Raw genomic sequence first — 13294 nt, 5'->3', positions numbered from 1 at the left:
GCGGTGGGTTGTGTTTTATTTGTAAAGTAATGTTTTTATTTGATGTTTTTCCATTTTGTCCTTTTATAGCATTATAAACAAACTCAAGTAGCAACCTCAAACATGGAGTACCAGCCTCCCAGAGTGTACAGGGCGGAGAGCATTGCATTGAAGTAAGAGAATACCATGGAGCAGGGGCACTTGAATTCTGTTCCTGGGTTAAGTAGTCAGCTATTATTCGACTGAATTATTTTCTATTCTGCCAATGTTGCCAGGATTAACCGTGTGGTTAGAATTACATTAAGAAACTAGCTGCAACATCATTTGTTAATGTGTGCTTTAGAATAAAACAACAATTTCAAACATTTCACAATCCAGAGGAAGGATAGGAATCAAAACAAGTTTATTGATTTAACCCTATTTTATAAAACATTTACTCATTACCTAACCATTTTAAATACCCAACATTTGGAATCAGGTTAGAATAAACTGAAAAAAAAAGTGAGAGCGATGAAATCCTCTCACCAAAGTTTTAAAAAATAAACATGTTTGATATAATTGTAAGCTCTTTTGGCTGTCACTAGTGATTTACATTTTCCCCAGTTACAAAAGAGAGTGACTTGTTTCCCTTAAGTCCCTTGCATATTAAGTAAAAGTGCACAGAACAGGTACACAGAATGAACTTTCCAGATAAATATTAGTACTGAAATTATTTTAATTTTGAGCGATATGTTGCCTGATAGATACTTGATCATCTGACTCAAAATGTTTCCTGTGGTGCTGAACACACAGCGAAACATAAGACCATAAGACATAGGAGCAGAAATTAGGCTATTCGGCCCATCGAGTCTGCTCCGCCATTCAATCATGGCTGATAAGTTTCTCAACTCCAGTCTCCCGCCTTCTCCCCGTAACCTTTGATCCCCTTACCAATCAAGAACCTATCTATCTCAGTTTTAAATACACTCAATGACCTGGCCTCCACAGCCTGCTGTGGCAGTGAATTCCATAGATTCACCACTCTCTGGCTAAAGAAGTTTCTCCTCATCTCTGTTCTAAAAGGTCTTCCCTTTACTCTGAGGCTGTGCCCTCAGGTCCTAGTCTCTCCTACTAATGGAAACATCTTCCCCACGTCCACTCTATCCAGGCCTTTCAGTATTCTGTAAGTTTCAATCAGATCCCCCACCTCATCCTTCTAAACTCCATGAAGTATAGACCCAGAGTCCTCAAACGTTCCTCATATGTTAAGCCTTTCATTCCTGGGATCGTTCTCGTGAACCTCCTCTGGACCCTCTCCAGGGATATTTTTGTGATAATAATAACCAGTGATAACTTTGCCATTAATTTCTTTTAGAAAGCTTCAAAATGACAGTAATTCACAACTCTTCCAAGTCCTATGATTCTAAATTCTTCAACCACACCTCAGAAGTCCTTCAGCAAACTATCACTTTTACAGAAATATATCCTACATTATAACAGTGGCTATACTTCAAAAAGGTGCTTCACTGGCTATAAAGCACTTTGGGACTACACTACACAATTTCTTTTTAGCACTAAAATAATATTTTTCATTGTCTTTTTTAATAAAACAGTCGAAACGCCAAGTATACAGTGAAGCTATGCAGGTTAGAAAGGAGTCACATCATATTCCGCCACTTCTGCTGAGTTAGTTGTTCACTCTAAGGGCAAAACTGGCTGAGACACCATCCGATCAGGGAGGGGTGAAAAAGAGAAGCAGCTAAGGTTCCTGCTCCTCACAACTCTGCTAGAAACACACATGCACAAACAGCTGGTAAGGATTGGATCAGCATCTGTGGTCAAACTACCAGTCATCAACTGTTGGAGCTCACACATGAAGCATGACCAGCCAGATAAGGATTGGTGCATGATCAACATCCTGGGACAAAGCCATTCCCCCCGCCCCAAAAAAAAGCAGTTGGCGAGAGGGGAAGGAGGTGCACGATGTTTAAATGGCAATGTTATTTAGGTTTGAATGCTTTACGTGATCCTTTATGATTTACCAGCTACACAATTCATTCATTTAATAACACTTATCCAACACAGCCTGTTTTGTTGTATGCAGTTAAGTGATGGATGATAATAAAAGCAAAATACTGCGGATGCTGGAAACCTGAAATGAAAACAGAAAATGCTGGAGAAACTCAGCAGGTCTGGCAGCATCTGTGGAGAGAGAAACAGTGTTAAAGTTTTGAGTCCAATATGACTCTTCTTCGGAAGAAGGGTCATGCTGGACTCAAAATGTTAAGTGACTGACGAATTTGAATAATTTCTAATGACCATCCCACAGCTACAACATAATTTCTAATCTTTTAATTGCTTTTTTTTTGGGCATGCCTTTTGGTGGGGAGCTTTCAGTTTGAAGGGTGAAGCAATAATTTTAATAAAGTGATAACAGGTTTTGCGTTTATTTAATATTTTCAGTAATTGGAATTGTGCTACAGTGTAAACCAGAGTCCAAAATGTTGGAGTGAAGCTAGAGTCAGAATTGGCAGCATGAAAATGCTCAATTAAAAATAACCAATAAGCAGCAGAGGAAGGGGAATACTATGTGCAACAAGTAAAGGTGTTAAGACTCATGAAGGATAGATTTTAATACAACTCCAAATGGATTTTTGCCTAGAAATGCTCTTAAATTCAGGAACAGTGTTCCTGCAAACCCATTCCAGTTGCAGGAATCCCATATTTAACTTGGCCCAAGACACATAAAAGCAAAACATTGAAATGACCATCACCCTTGCCCTCACACCTTTAATCAGTGTACAGAATCTGCTCAGTCATTTTCTTGTTCTTCCTATCCAAACATGTTGCATGCCCACTGGATTTTATTGCAGTTTTGGCACAAAAATATTTGTGTTTTTTGCCATTAATCTCCACAAGCCCTGTGCCTCCCCCCATTCAGGGGGTCTCCGCAAATATTGCTCCAATGGCTCACAGTGAACAGAGCCTGGGTTGACTCACTTCCAACTTCTTCCCTCTTTTCAGCGGACAAGCAACCAGATGCTACTAGCTGTCAGCACAATGGGTAGCACTCATCTCAGGGCAAAAGGTTGTGGGTTCAAGTCCCACTCCATAGACTAGAACACATCATCTAGGGTGACACTCCCAGTTACAGTACTAGGGGACACTGCACTGCACTGTCAGATGCCGTCTTTCAGATGAGTTCTTAAACCGAGGTCTCATCTCCCCTCTCAGGTGAAGGCGACTGATTCCCATTGCACTATAAGGGGAGCTCTCCCCAGTGTCCTGGCCAGTATTTATCGCTCAACCAACAGCTAAAACAGATGATTTATCACAAAATTGTTTCTGGAAGCTTGCTTTTCCTAAACCAGTTGCTGTGTTTCCTACAACAGCGAATACACTTCAAAAGTATTCAGTAGCTGTGAAGTGCTTTGGGATGTCTGGAGGATGTGAAAGGCTCTATACAAATGCATGCGTTTTCTTTTTTACTAAACAACATGGATGATAACATAATTAAGATTTAGAAACCCAGCGAGATAGGATGCCTCCTGATAATTCTACAGTACCCAATAGTTGCCACATTGTGGCAGTATAATGACTCCATACAGAATACATAAAACTGCACTCAAATAAAACTACTATATAATACGGTTTAAACACAGTGCCATCAAGTGGCTGGAATCAATGTGGCAAGATATTTCAAAGTATAGGTACATGGGTAACTCAGCAACATGAACCCCTATAGTATAATTCCTGCTTGATGGGGCCATTTTCATTGGGCAATAAGGATCACATGGTGAAAAGGCTGAGAATAAAGTGGTAAGAATTCAAGAAAATCTAATTCTTAAATGAGTGGAGTGCATAAGGGGTGGGCCATCCAATTACATCCATACTTTGGCTGGAAGTTGCGTACATTTAAACCTACAGCAGGTGGATATGTAACATAGCCCCTGCGCTCAACCCTTGATGATGAGAGTGAGTTGCCAGGAATACAACTTTCTACAAGTGCAAAAATCTCAGGGATTCCTCAACATTACAGCAACAAAACGATGAGGTTAGATGGGGTTCGGTGCACGGGGGAGGAAGAGTACTGGAAACAAATCACTGAACCTTATAACCTTATAAGCATTTAACAAGAGTTCAGACATCACACATCAGAAATCAATGCCTCGTCAAATACTTCAGGCATCAACGAGTAGTCATAATTTGAGAGCTTTGCACAGGTGCTTTAACTTTGGGTTGGCACAGAGCTGTTGAAAGAGATCAGGAGTGAGAGTCACACAAACACAGAAAGACACAGACAGGAAGCCATGCATTTCTTTATGCCTTTCACAACCTCAGGACATCCCAAACTGCAGTACAGCCAATGAAGTTTTTGAAGTACAGTCATTTATATAAGGCAGGAGATGCAACAGCTAATATGCACAAGGCAAGGTCCCACAAACAACAATGAGATAATGACTAGGTAATCTGTTTTTGTCTTGCTGTTTAAAGGTTAAATATTGCCCAGGATACCTGAGAGAACTTCTCTTCTTTAAAATAGTCTCACGGGATCTTTTACACCTCCTTCAAATGGCAGATGGGCCTCATTTTGACATCTAATGCAAAAGGCTACAACTCCAACAGAGCAGCACTTCCTCAGTGTTTCCACTGGGAGTGCCAGCCTGGATTTTGGGTGCAAATCCCTGGAGTGGGACTTGAACCCCCAACCTTCTGATTCAGAGGCAAGAGGCGCTACTGAGTCACAGCTGACAATCAATTACTAAGTGCTCCAACTGGTAGCACGGCCCCCACCTTAATGAGCCCAAAAATCAAATGGCGCACAAGCTAAATCTAATGATGCACGAGCTTACCTTCTCCATAGGAAGCTGAATAGATGCCTTACAGTCAGAAAACTCGGCTGTGATGCTCGGCCCCTGAACTTCGGTAACAACGTACTGCAATTTCTGGGACTCCTTCAGCATCTTGCGGTTGCTTCCACCAAACTTGCCCAGTACACGGTAGGCCACATGGGAGATGCTGTCAGCTGGGTTACGTAAAGTGCGCCATAGGGCCTGCCCAAAATAAAAATTAAAACAAAAAAAGCAACATTCTTCATTTTAATCTATAATTTAGTATGTATTACAGATGCAGCTTGTACAGTCTGACACTTGTTCAAATATTAGAGGAAGAATAACACAACAGAGAGAAATATCCTGGCAAAAGTGGTTCTGGGACCTTGTGTGGTAAATCAGAGGTTGCCTAAACTGAGGTTTGGGCTACCCAAGGCTCCTGAAATCCAAGCAATTGAGCTCTCAAACCTCAAGCAGCACAGTCCTAATTGTACTCAAGTTTGTGGGCCTGAAAGCTTAGAGTATCTGCTGTTGGGTAAATACACCCAGAATATAACCCACCAATGTTGGAGAGGAGACATGAAATCATAGAATGATATGGCATGGGAGGAGGAGGTTGTTCAGCCCATTATGCCTGTGCCAGCTCTTTCAAAGAGCTATCTAATCAGTCCGATTCTCCTGTCCTTTCCCCACAGCCCTGCAATTCCATCCCCCCAACTTCAACTATTTATCCAAACTCCCTTTTAAAATTTACGACTGAATCTTCTTCCACCGCCCTTTCAGGCAGCATATTCTAGACCACAATAACTTGTTGCCTCATATGCTCCGGGTTTTAAATTGCTCCAAGGAATAAATAATGTAGATACAAGTAAGTTAGTTTATTGGATTATAAGCACATATAACTGGAAAATAGAAGTGAATTTATTGCCCACCACCCTAGGGTTCTGGGCATGTAGTCTTCCAAACAAATGGCAAGTAAATTAATAGCCATTAATAAGAATAGGTTAGGAAGTGCATAGGAAGCACCACTTTATGAAACATGATGTTAGCTGAACTGTTGGGGCCACAGAATGATCATGGCAAGGGGAAGCTGGGTAGGCATAAGAGAGAGAAAGGAACAGAAGTATATGGAGGATAAAGTGAGGTGAAGTAGGATGGGAGGGAGCTGGTATGGGACATAGACACCAAAATGGACCAGTTAGGCCGAATGACCTGTGCATTATTGCATACAATTAAGAGGGCAGGGGGTTGAAATAAAAACAGAAAATGCTAGAAATATTCAGCATGTCTGGCAGCATGTGTAGAGAGAGAAACAGAGTTAACGTTTCAAGTCAAGAGGATGAAATGCTGGGTAGGTATTTAGAGTTGTGTGAAATGGGGAGTGGAGAGTGTGGGAGGGGAAGAGAGCAGGAAAGGGGAAAAAATCTTTCCTTAGAACAAGAAAATTGGGTAGAGCTTTGATAAAGCACTTTGTATACAGGTGTGGAAAGGACTGAGCTCATGAGACAAGCAGCCTTTTTTCTCACTCCATGGCCTAGCGGAAGCTCGCGTAATTGTAGATTGTTAACTAATATCTTTAAATAATGCATTTAAATATTAGCAGTTTTATAATACATATAATCTAGCCTAAGCTCCTGATTATAATGCATTAGCCTGGACTCCTTAAACCTGCATTCCTTCCCCAGAAAAAATGAATAGGAACCCTGCTAAATTGAAGAAGCTTCTGTCAAACTCAAATTGTTCTTCATAAATACAACTATAATTCTCTTCCAAATAACTCTTCAAATGCAATTACAACACAGCCAAAGATTTGAACAGCATTGCAGTGCAGCAAATTAGCTGTTATTGAACCCATTCCGTATTATTTACTGTGTCCCATGTATTTTGATGGCTTTTAAGTCTTTTTGAAGCTCAGGAGTATAATTCTAAATAGCAAACACTATAAAAGGCGATAAAAATTACAACAGCAAGCAACATTGCCCAAAGCATCACAGCAGCAGATTCAACCACACCACAGTTCAATTCATGACACCCATTCTCTTCTCCCAGAGCCTCTCCTGTTTGATTTGGAGATGGAGAGGGGGGGGAAAACATATATAGACCAACAGGAAATAGTTGTGATTTATCACGTCACCTAATTCGTGAAATAAACTGGGCATCCTATGATATCGTCAAATATTTGGTTTATTGAACAGGTACCAAGAGTGTAAAGTTGAGCGAGAGGCTGAATGAGAACAAAAATGAGAGAAAAAGAAAAAGAAACTTTAAAAAGGTTGCAGTACTCTTGTGCAAAGCAACGGTCAGTACTAACGACAGGAAGGATAATGCTACTCTAGCAAGGTGAACAAAAATGACTGTAGGTATCACAAATTTGGATTAAAAAGTTCTGAAGAAAGGTCATCAAGCTGAAACATCGACTCGGTTTCTCTCTCCAGGTACTGAGCATGGATAGGGGATTGGCCAACTAACAGGAGAGAGAGAGCGAGAGCCTGGAAAAAATGGGCCATTTTTGGGTTGACAAATTGTAACTAGTGCAGGACCACAGGGATCAGTGTTGGGGTCTCAACTAGTTAGAGTCTATATCAATAACTTGGATGAAGGGATCAATTTTGTATTGTATTGTCAGCAAATTTGGCTACAAAGATTGACAGGAAAGAAAGTTACAAGGAAGATACAAAGAGTCTGCAAAGGGAAATAGATAGGTTACATGAGCGGGCAAGAAATTGGTAGATGGGGTATAACATGGAAAGACATGAGATTGTCCATTTTGGCAGGAAGAATAGAAAAGCAGAATTTAATTTAATTGGAGAGAGACTGCAGAATGTTGTGGTACAGAGGGGTCTGGGTGTCCTTGTGCATGAATCACTAAAAGTTAGCAAGTAATTAGGAAGGCAAATGGAATGTTGGCCTTTATAAGGGGGATGGAGTATAAAAATAGGGAAGTCATGCAACAACTGTATAGGGTGATGATCATCACACCTGGAATACGGAGTACAATTTTGGTCTCTTAATTCACAAGGGATATACTTCCACTGGAAACAGTTCAGAGAAGGTTCATTAGGCTGATTCCTGGGATGAAGGAGTTGTCTTGTGAAGAAAGGTTGAGCAAGTGGGCTTATGCTCATTGGAGGTTAGAAGAATGAGAGTCAATCTTATTGAAACATATATGATTCTGAGGAGGCTCGACTGGGTGTATGCTGAGAGGGTGTTTTCCCTTGTGGGGGAACTAGGGGGCATAGTTTAAATAAGACAGAGATGAGAAAGAGCTTCTTCTCTGAGGGTCACTAGACTTGGAATTCTCTTCCACAGAGAACAGTGGGTCACTGAATATATTCAAGGCTGAGTTAGGCAGATCTCTAATCGACAAGGGAGATAAGGGTCATGAGGGGCTGACAGGAGTGAGGCCAAAATCAGATAAGCCATGATGTTAATGAATGGCACAGCAGGGTCTGGGCCAAATGGCCTCCTCCTACTTCTTATGATCTTATAGCCAGCATTTTTTGCTTCTTAGCTCAGATTTCTGACATCTGCAGTATTTTGCTCTTGTATTAAGAAAGCTGAGCTGGTTCTTTGGGGGAAAAAGTAACTGCAATCCAATTGAAGTTCTCAATATTATACAGGATATTAACATAGTTGATCCAGGCAAAGAGCTCGACTATAGTGAATGCTTGCAATACTGGAGAACAAAAGCTAAAACTGGGAACATTAAGAGTAATAAGGGAATTCTTCACGCACAAGATAATTAAGTTATGGAAACAGTCATCAGGGAAGAACAGTATAAATGGACAATTGGATTTATTTTTGGAGTAGGAATTAATATATATGTGAGACAGTCGATATATGAAAGTGCCATGTGTTCATTTGAGATCAATAGTCCTTTGAGCTTTAAAAAACGTATGTTCTTCATATTTGTCTCCCCATGCTTTAAAAAGACAAAAGCTGCAATCATCTGTCAATTCGCTTATCTCTAAATAGAAACATTATTCTGACTCAAGAATGTATTACAATCTAATCCTTTTAATTCAAATTATCCAATGATTCAATTTTTTAAAGCATAAAAATTGTTACTTTTGCTATTATTTTCACTCCTCAATTCAAATTACTGGACAATTCAAAATGCTTAAATTTCACACCAGGAGTACTTTTTTATTTGTTCATGGGATGTGGGCGTCACTGGCTGGGACAGCAATTATTGCCCATCCCTAATTGTCCTGCAGAAGGTGGTGGCTAGTTGCCTTCTTGAAACGCTGCAGTCCATGTGCTGTAGGAATACCCACAGTGCTGTTAGGGAGGGAGCTTCAGGAGTTGAGCCAGTGACAGAGAAGGAACGGCGATGTAGTTCCAAGTCAGATGGTGAGGTGACTTGAAGGTGAACTTGCAGGTGGCGGTGTTCCCAGGCATCTGCTGCCCTTGTCCATCTAGGAGATAGAACTCGCAGTTTTGGAAAAGTGCTGGCAAAGGCGCCTTGGTGAGTTGCTGCAGTGCATCTTGAGATGGTACACACTGCTGCCACTGTGCATCAGTGGCGGAGGGACTGAATGTCTGTGCCAATCAAGCAGGCTGCTTTGTCCTGGATGGTGTCAAGCTTCCTGAGTGTTGTTGGAGCTGCCCTCATCCAGGCAAGTGGAGAATATTCCATCACACTCCTGACTTGTGCCTTGTAGATGGAGGACAGGCTTTGGAGAATTAGGAGGTGAGTTGCTCCTTGTAGAATTCCCAGCATCTGACCTGCTCATATAGACACAGTGTTTGTATGGCTGGTCCAATTCAGCTTCTGGTCAATGGTAACCCCCCAGGATGCTGATAGTGGGGAATTCAGCAAAATTAATGCCATTGAATGTCAATGGGCGATGATTAGATTCTCTCTTGTTGGAGATGGTCATTGCCTGGCACTTGTGCGAATGTTATTTGCCACCTATCAGCCAAAGCCTAAATGTTGTCCAGGTCTAGCTATATATGGACACAGGCTGCTTCAGTATCTGAGGAGTTACGAATGATGCTGAACATTGTGCAATCATCAGCAAAAAGACCCACTTCTAACCTTATGATGGAAGGAAGGTCATTGATGAAACAGCTGAAAATGGTAGGCCTCGGACACTGCCCTGAGGAACTCCTGCAGCAGTGTGCCAGGAAGGGGATGATTGACCTCCAATAACTACAACCATTTTCCTTTGTGCTCGGTACGACTCCAACCAGAGGAGTGTTCCCCCCCCCACCCACCCCTGCCCGATTCCCAATGACTTTGATTTTGCTAGGGCAGCTTGATGCCACACTCAGTCAAATGCTGCCTTGATGCCAAGGGCAGTCTCACCTCAATCTTTTTGTCCATGTTTGGACCAAGCTGTAATGAGGTCAGGAGTTGAGTGGCCTTGGCAGAACCCAAACTGAGTGTCAGTGAGCAGGTTATTGCTGAGCTAAGCGCCACCTGATAGCACTGATGACACTTTCCATCACTTTGTTGATGATCAAGTGTAAAATGATGGGATCGTAATTAGATGACTGTTTTTTGCGGACAGGACATATCTGGGCAATTTTCCACATTGCCAAGTAGATGCCAGTGCTCGGGCTGTACTAGGACAGCTTGGCTAGGTGTACGGCTAGTTCTGGAGCACAAGTCTTCAGCACTATTGCCGGAATGTTGTCAGGGCCCATAACCTTTGCAGTATCTAGTGCCTTCAGCTGTTTCTTGATATCACATGGAGTGAATTGAATTGGTTGAACACAATGTACAGTACTTCCATAAAACAAGTGAATACACCCTGTTTAACTACAGTAGTGAGGGGTTTGCTAGCTCCAGCTTCCAGTATTATTCCATGAGGTAACAATGAATGACATTAACATCTTCACGTTACAACATTTCAGAGCCAATTTGGGAAGTTTCAAACCTACTTTTTCCAGAAATCCAATGGTGAAACCACTTCAATTTCCTTACCTTTTAAAACAAGAATTCAACTCCCAATTTAAATTTTGGTGAAATACAATGGTTTGAATTATTTCGAACATTCCCCTTGCTAAAAGCAATTTGGCTGGATTTATTTTATACAGAGCCGCTAAAATATCAGATTACTTCTGCTGTGAAATTTTCGGATTTGATGCAGTCTTATCATTTCAAATGCAACTGGAAGTTCAATCAGTTGCTTTTTTTAAAAAAAAAGGGCTAAAAGATTACTGAGAACAAAGCAAGAGGTGAATAATCTATATATTTTCTATTTTATGTTAGGTGTTGCACGTCCACACATCTGGAGCTCCAATCCTGATAATATAGTTGTACAGCTTTCTGTTCTATTCAAACTCATGATTAGTCAAAATAGGAGTACAACAATTATGAATGGTTTTGATAGTGTTAATCAAGAGAAATTGTTTCCACTGGCAGAATTGGCAGGAGGGTCAGTAACTAGAAGACATAGATTTAAGATGACTGGCAAAAAAACTGGGGCAAAAGATGAGAAGATTTTTTTTTTTGAGTAAAGAGTTATGATGATCTGGAATGCTCTGCTCGAAAGGGAAGCAGATTGAACAGTAACTTTCAAAAGGGAACGGGATAAATGCTTGAAAAGGGGAAAAAATGCAGAGCTATACAAAGACCAGGGGCAGGGGAACAAATTGGATAGTTCTTTCAGAGTTGGCACTGGCATGATAGGTTCAACTTCTGTGCTATGTTTTTTTTTATTCTTTCATGGGATGTGGGTGTCGCTGGCAAGGCCAGCATTTGTTGCCCACCCCTAAATGCCCTTGAACTGAGGGCTTGCTAGGCCATTTCAGAGGCTGTTAAGAGTCAACCACATTGCTGTGGGTCTGGAGTCGCATTAGGCCAGACCAGTTAAGGACAGCAGATTCCATTCCCTAAACGACATCAGTGAACCAGATGGGTTTTTACGACAATAAACAATGGCTTCACGATCACTATTACTGAGAATAGCTATTAATTACAGGTTTTATTAATTGAATTTAAATTCCACCAACTACCATGGTGGAATGTGAACCCATGCCCCACAGCATTAGTCTGGGCCTCTGGACTACTAGTCCAGTGACATTACCACCATGCCACCATATCTTCCTGGCACCTATATGATCCAACTATTAAACATACAACAATTCAGGATACAAAGGTTTGACAGATTCACATCTCCTAATGTATTACACTGTCCCAGTTTTACCTGCATGAGCTCTGCTCGCACTGGCTGGATGTGATCGTACAAAAAATCAGGCTGTAAGTTGTCTACGCATAGCTCCAGTGTCCGTAGGCCCTGGCTGACCAGGGTCTGAGAGCCATTAAGCGCAGATACTAATGGGTCCATTAACATTGGCAGGTATGGCAAGAGGGAACTGAGTCGGACGGGCACGGTTAAACATAGCTCGACAAAGAGATCTTTCATGTGTTGTTTATGCAGGCCACTCTGCAGCATATTCAGCCCTGCAACAAAAACAGCGTTAAGTATGGCAGAAACAACATCTACCACTCTACTGCATTTGTATTCTCATACAGGTGTTGAGAACATGTGTCTCATGCATATAGTATAATTTTAGGAGCTAATGCTTTTTCAGCTTGAATATTTAGCTTGCTAAATGCTGTGATAAAAATAAAAGTTACGAATAGTGAAAACATTGATTTACAGATACTGAATCAGAAAATACCCTGGTTCTATGCATTACAACTTACAGAAAATCCACTTTTGAGTGGTACATTTTCAGTCCAGCACCTGTAAGCTACAAAGCAGATTTAGGACTCAAAAGGGAATTATCTTCAATAAGGAACATGCTTTAGCTAATGTTCATTTCAATTAAGTGCCCAATACATTTTATCAAAGCTTGAAATATATTGATTGAACCTGGGGTTATTTCATCAGTTGAACAGTCAGAAACTAATGTAATTACATTCTTACCTTGCAGCAAGTTAGGCAGCAATGGCAGAAACTCCTGATACAGGAGATCGTGGCTGCCACCCCCAATGGATCGGAAAAGGGCTCGAAGCAACAGAAAGTAGTTGTATGGCTCCTTGGCTGTTTGAGCAAGCTCCATAGAACTGTTCACAATCTTGTGCAGATGTGGCTAAAATACAATGAAATTTGGTGTTAGAGGGTTTCCGGTTTGGGATTGAAGTCAGCCGTTGCACAATGGGTAGCACTCTCGCCTCTCAGGCGTTTGTGGGTTCATGTCCCACTCCAGAGACTTGAGCACAAAATCCAGATCAACACTCCAGGGCCAACACTGAAGGAGTTCCACACTGTCGGAGATGCTGTCTTTTAGATGAGAGGTTAAACAAGAGGTTCTGCCTGCCCCAATGGTGATGGCTTGTGTATCACAAGACATGCAACAGGCCATCCACCCAATTTCACATAATCACTCGAGAAAACCAGCTCCGCTGTTCTAAGTAAAAGTGACTTTTTTGGAAAAATTAAGCTGTAATTTTATTTTTTGTTTTTAAAACTATGCTACCACATTCACAAGAGACTCTTTATTACTCAGTTAATTTCAAAGGTTTAAACAGCCATTCCCTAATCTAA

General features: G+C 41.2%; 1 protein-coding gene across 4 annotated transcripts in view; it reads right to left on the bottom strand.

Moving 5' to 3' along the window:
• Window positions 1-13294, bottom strand: part of trrap (transformation/transcription domain-associated protein) — a 212335-nt gene that overhangs the window by 167430 nt on the left and 31611 nt on the right. For all 4 annotated transcript variants that reach the window (XM_078558868.1, XM_078558870.1, XM_078558869.1 and 1 more), the window contains 3 exons: window positions 12674-12839; window positions 11948-12204; window positions 4812-5012 (listed from right to left, as the gene is read on the bottom strand). In XM_078558868.1, coding sequence (XP_078414994.1) covers window positions 4812-5012; window positions 11948-12204; window positions 12674-12839 — 624 coding nt within the window. The remainder of the gene's footprint in view (window positions 1-4811; window positions 5013-11947; window positions 12205-12673; window positions 12840-13294) is intronic.

Source organism: Cetorhinus maximus, chromosome 15 (assembly GCF_964194155.1).
Source record: "Cetorhinus maximus chromosome 15, sCetMax3.hap1.1, whole genome shotgun sequence".
NCBI classification, from domain to species: Eukaryota; Metazoa; Chordata; class Chondrichthyes; order Lamniformes; family Cetorhinidae; genus Cetorhinus; species Cetorhinus maximus.
The sequence above is the reverse complement of the archived record's forward strand: the minus strand, read 5'-3'. Positions and strand labels throughout refer to the sequence as shown.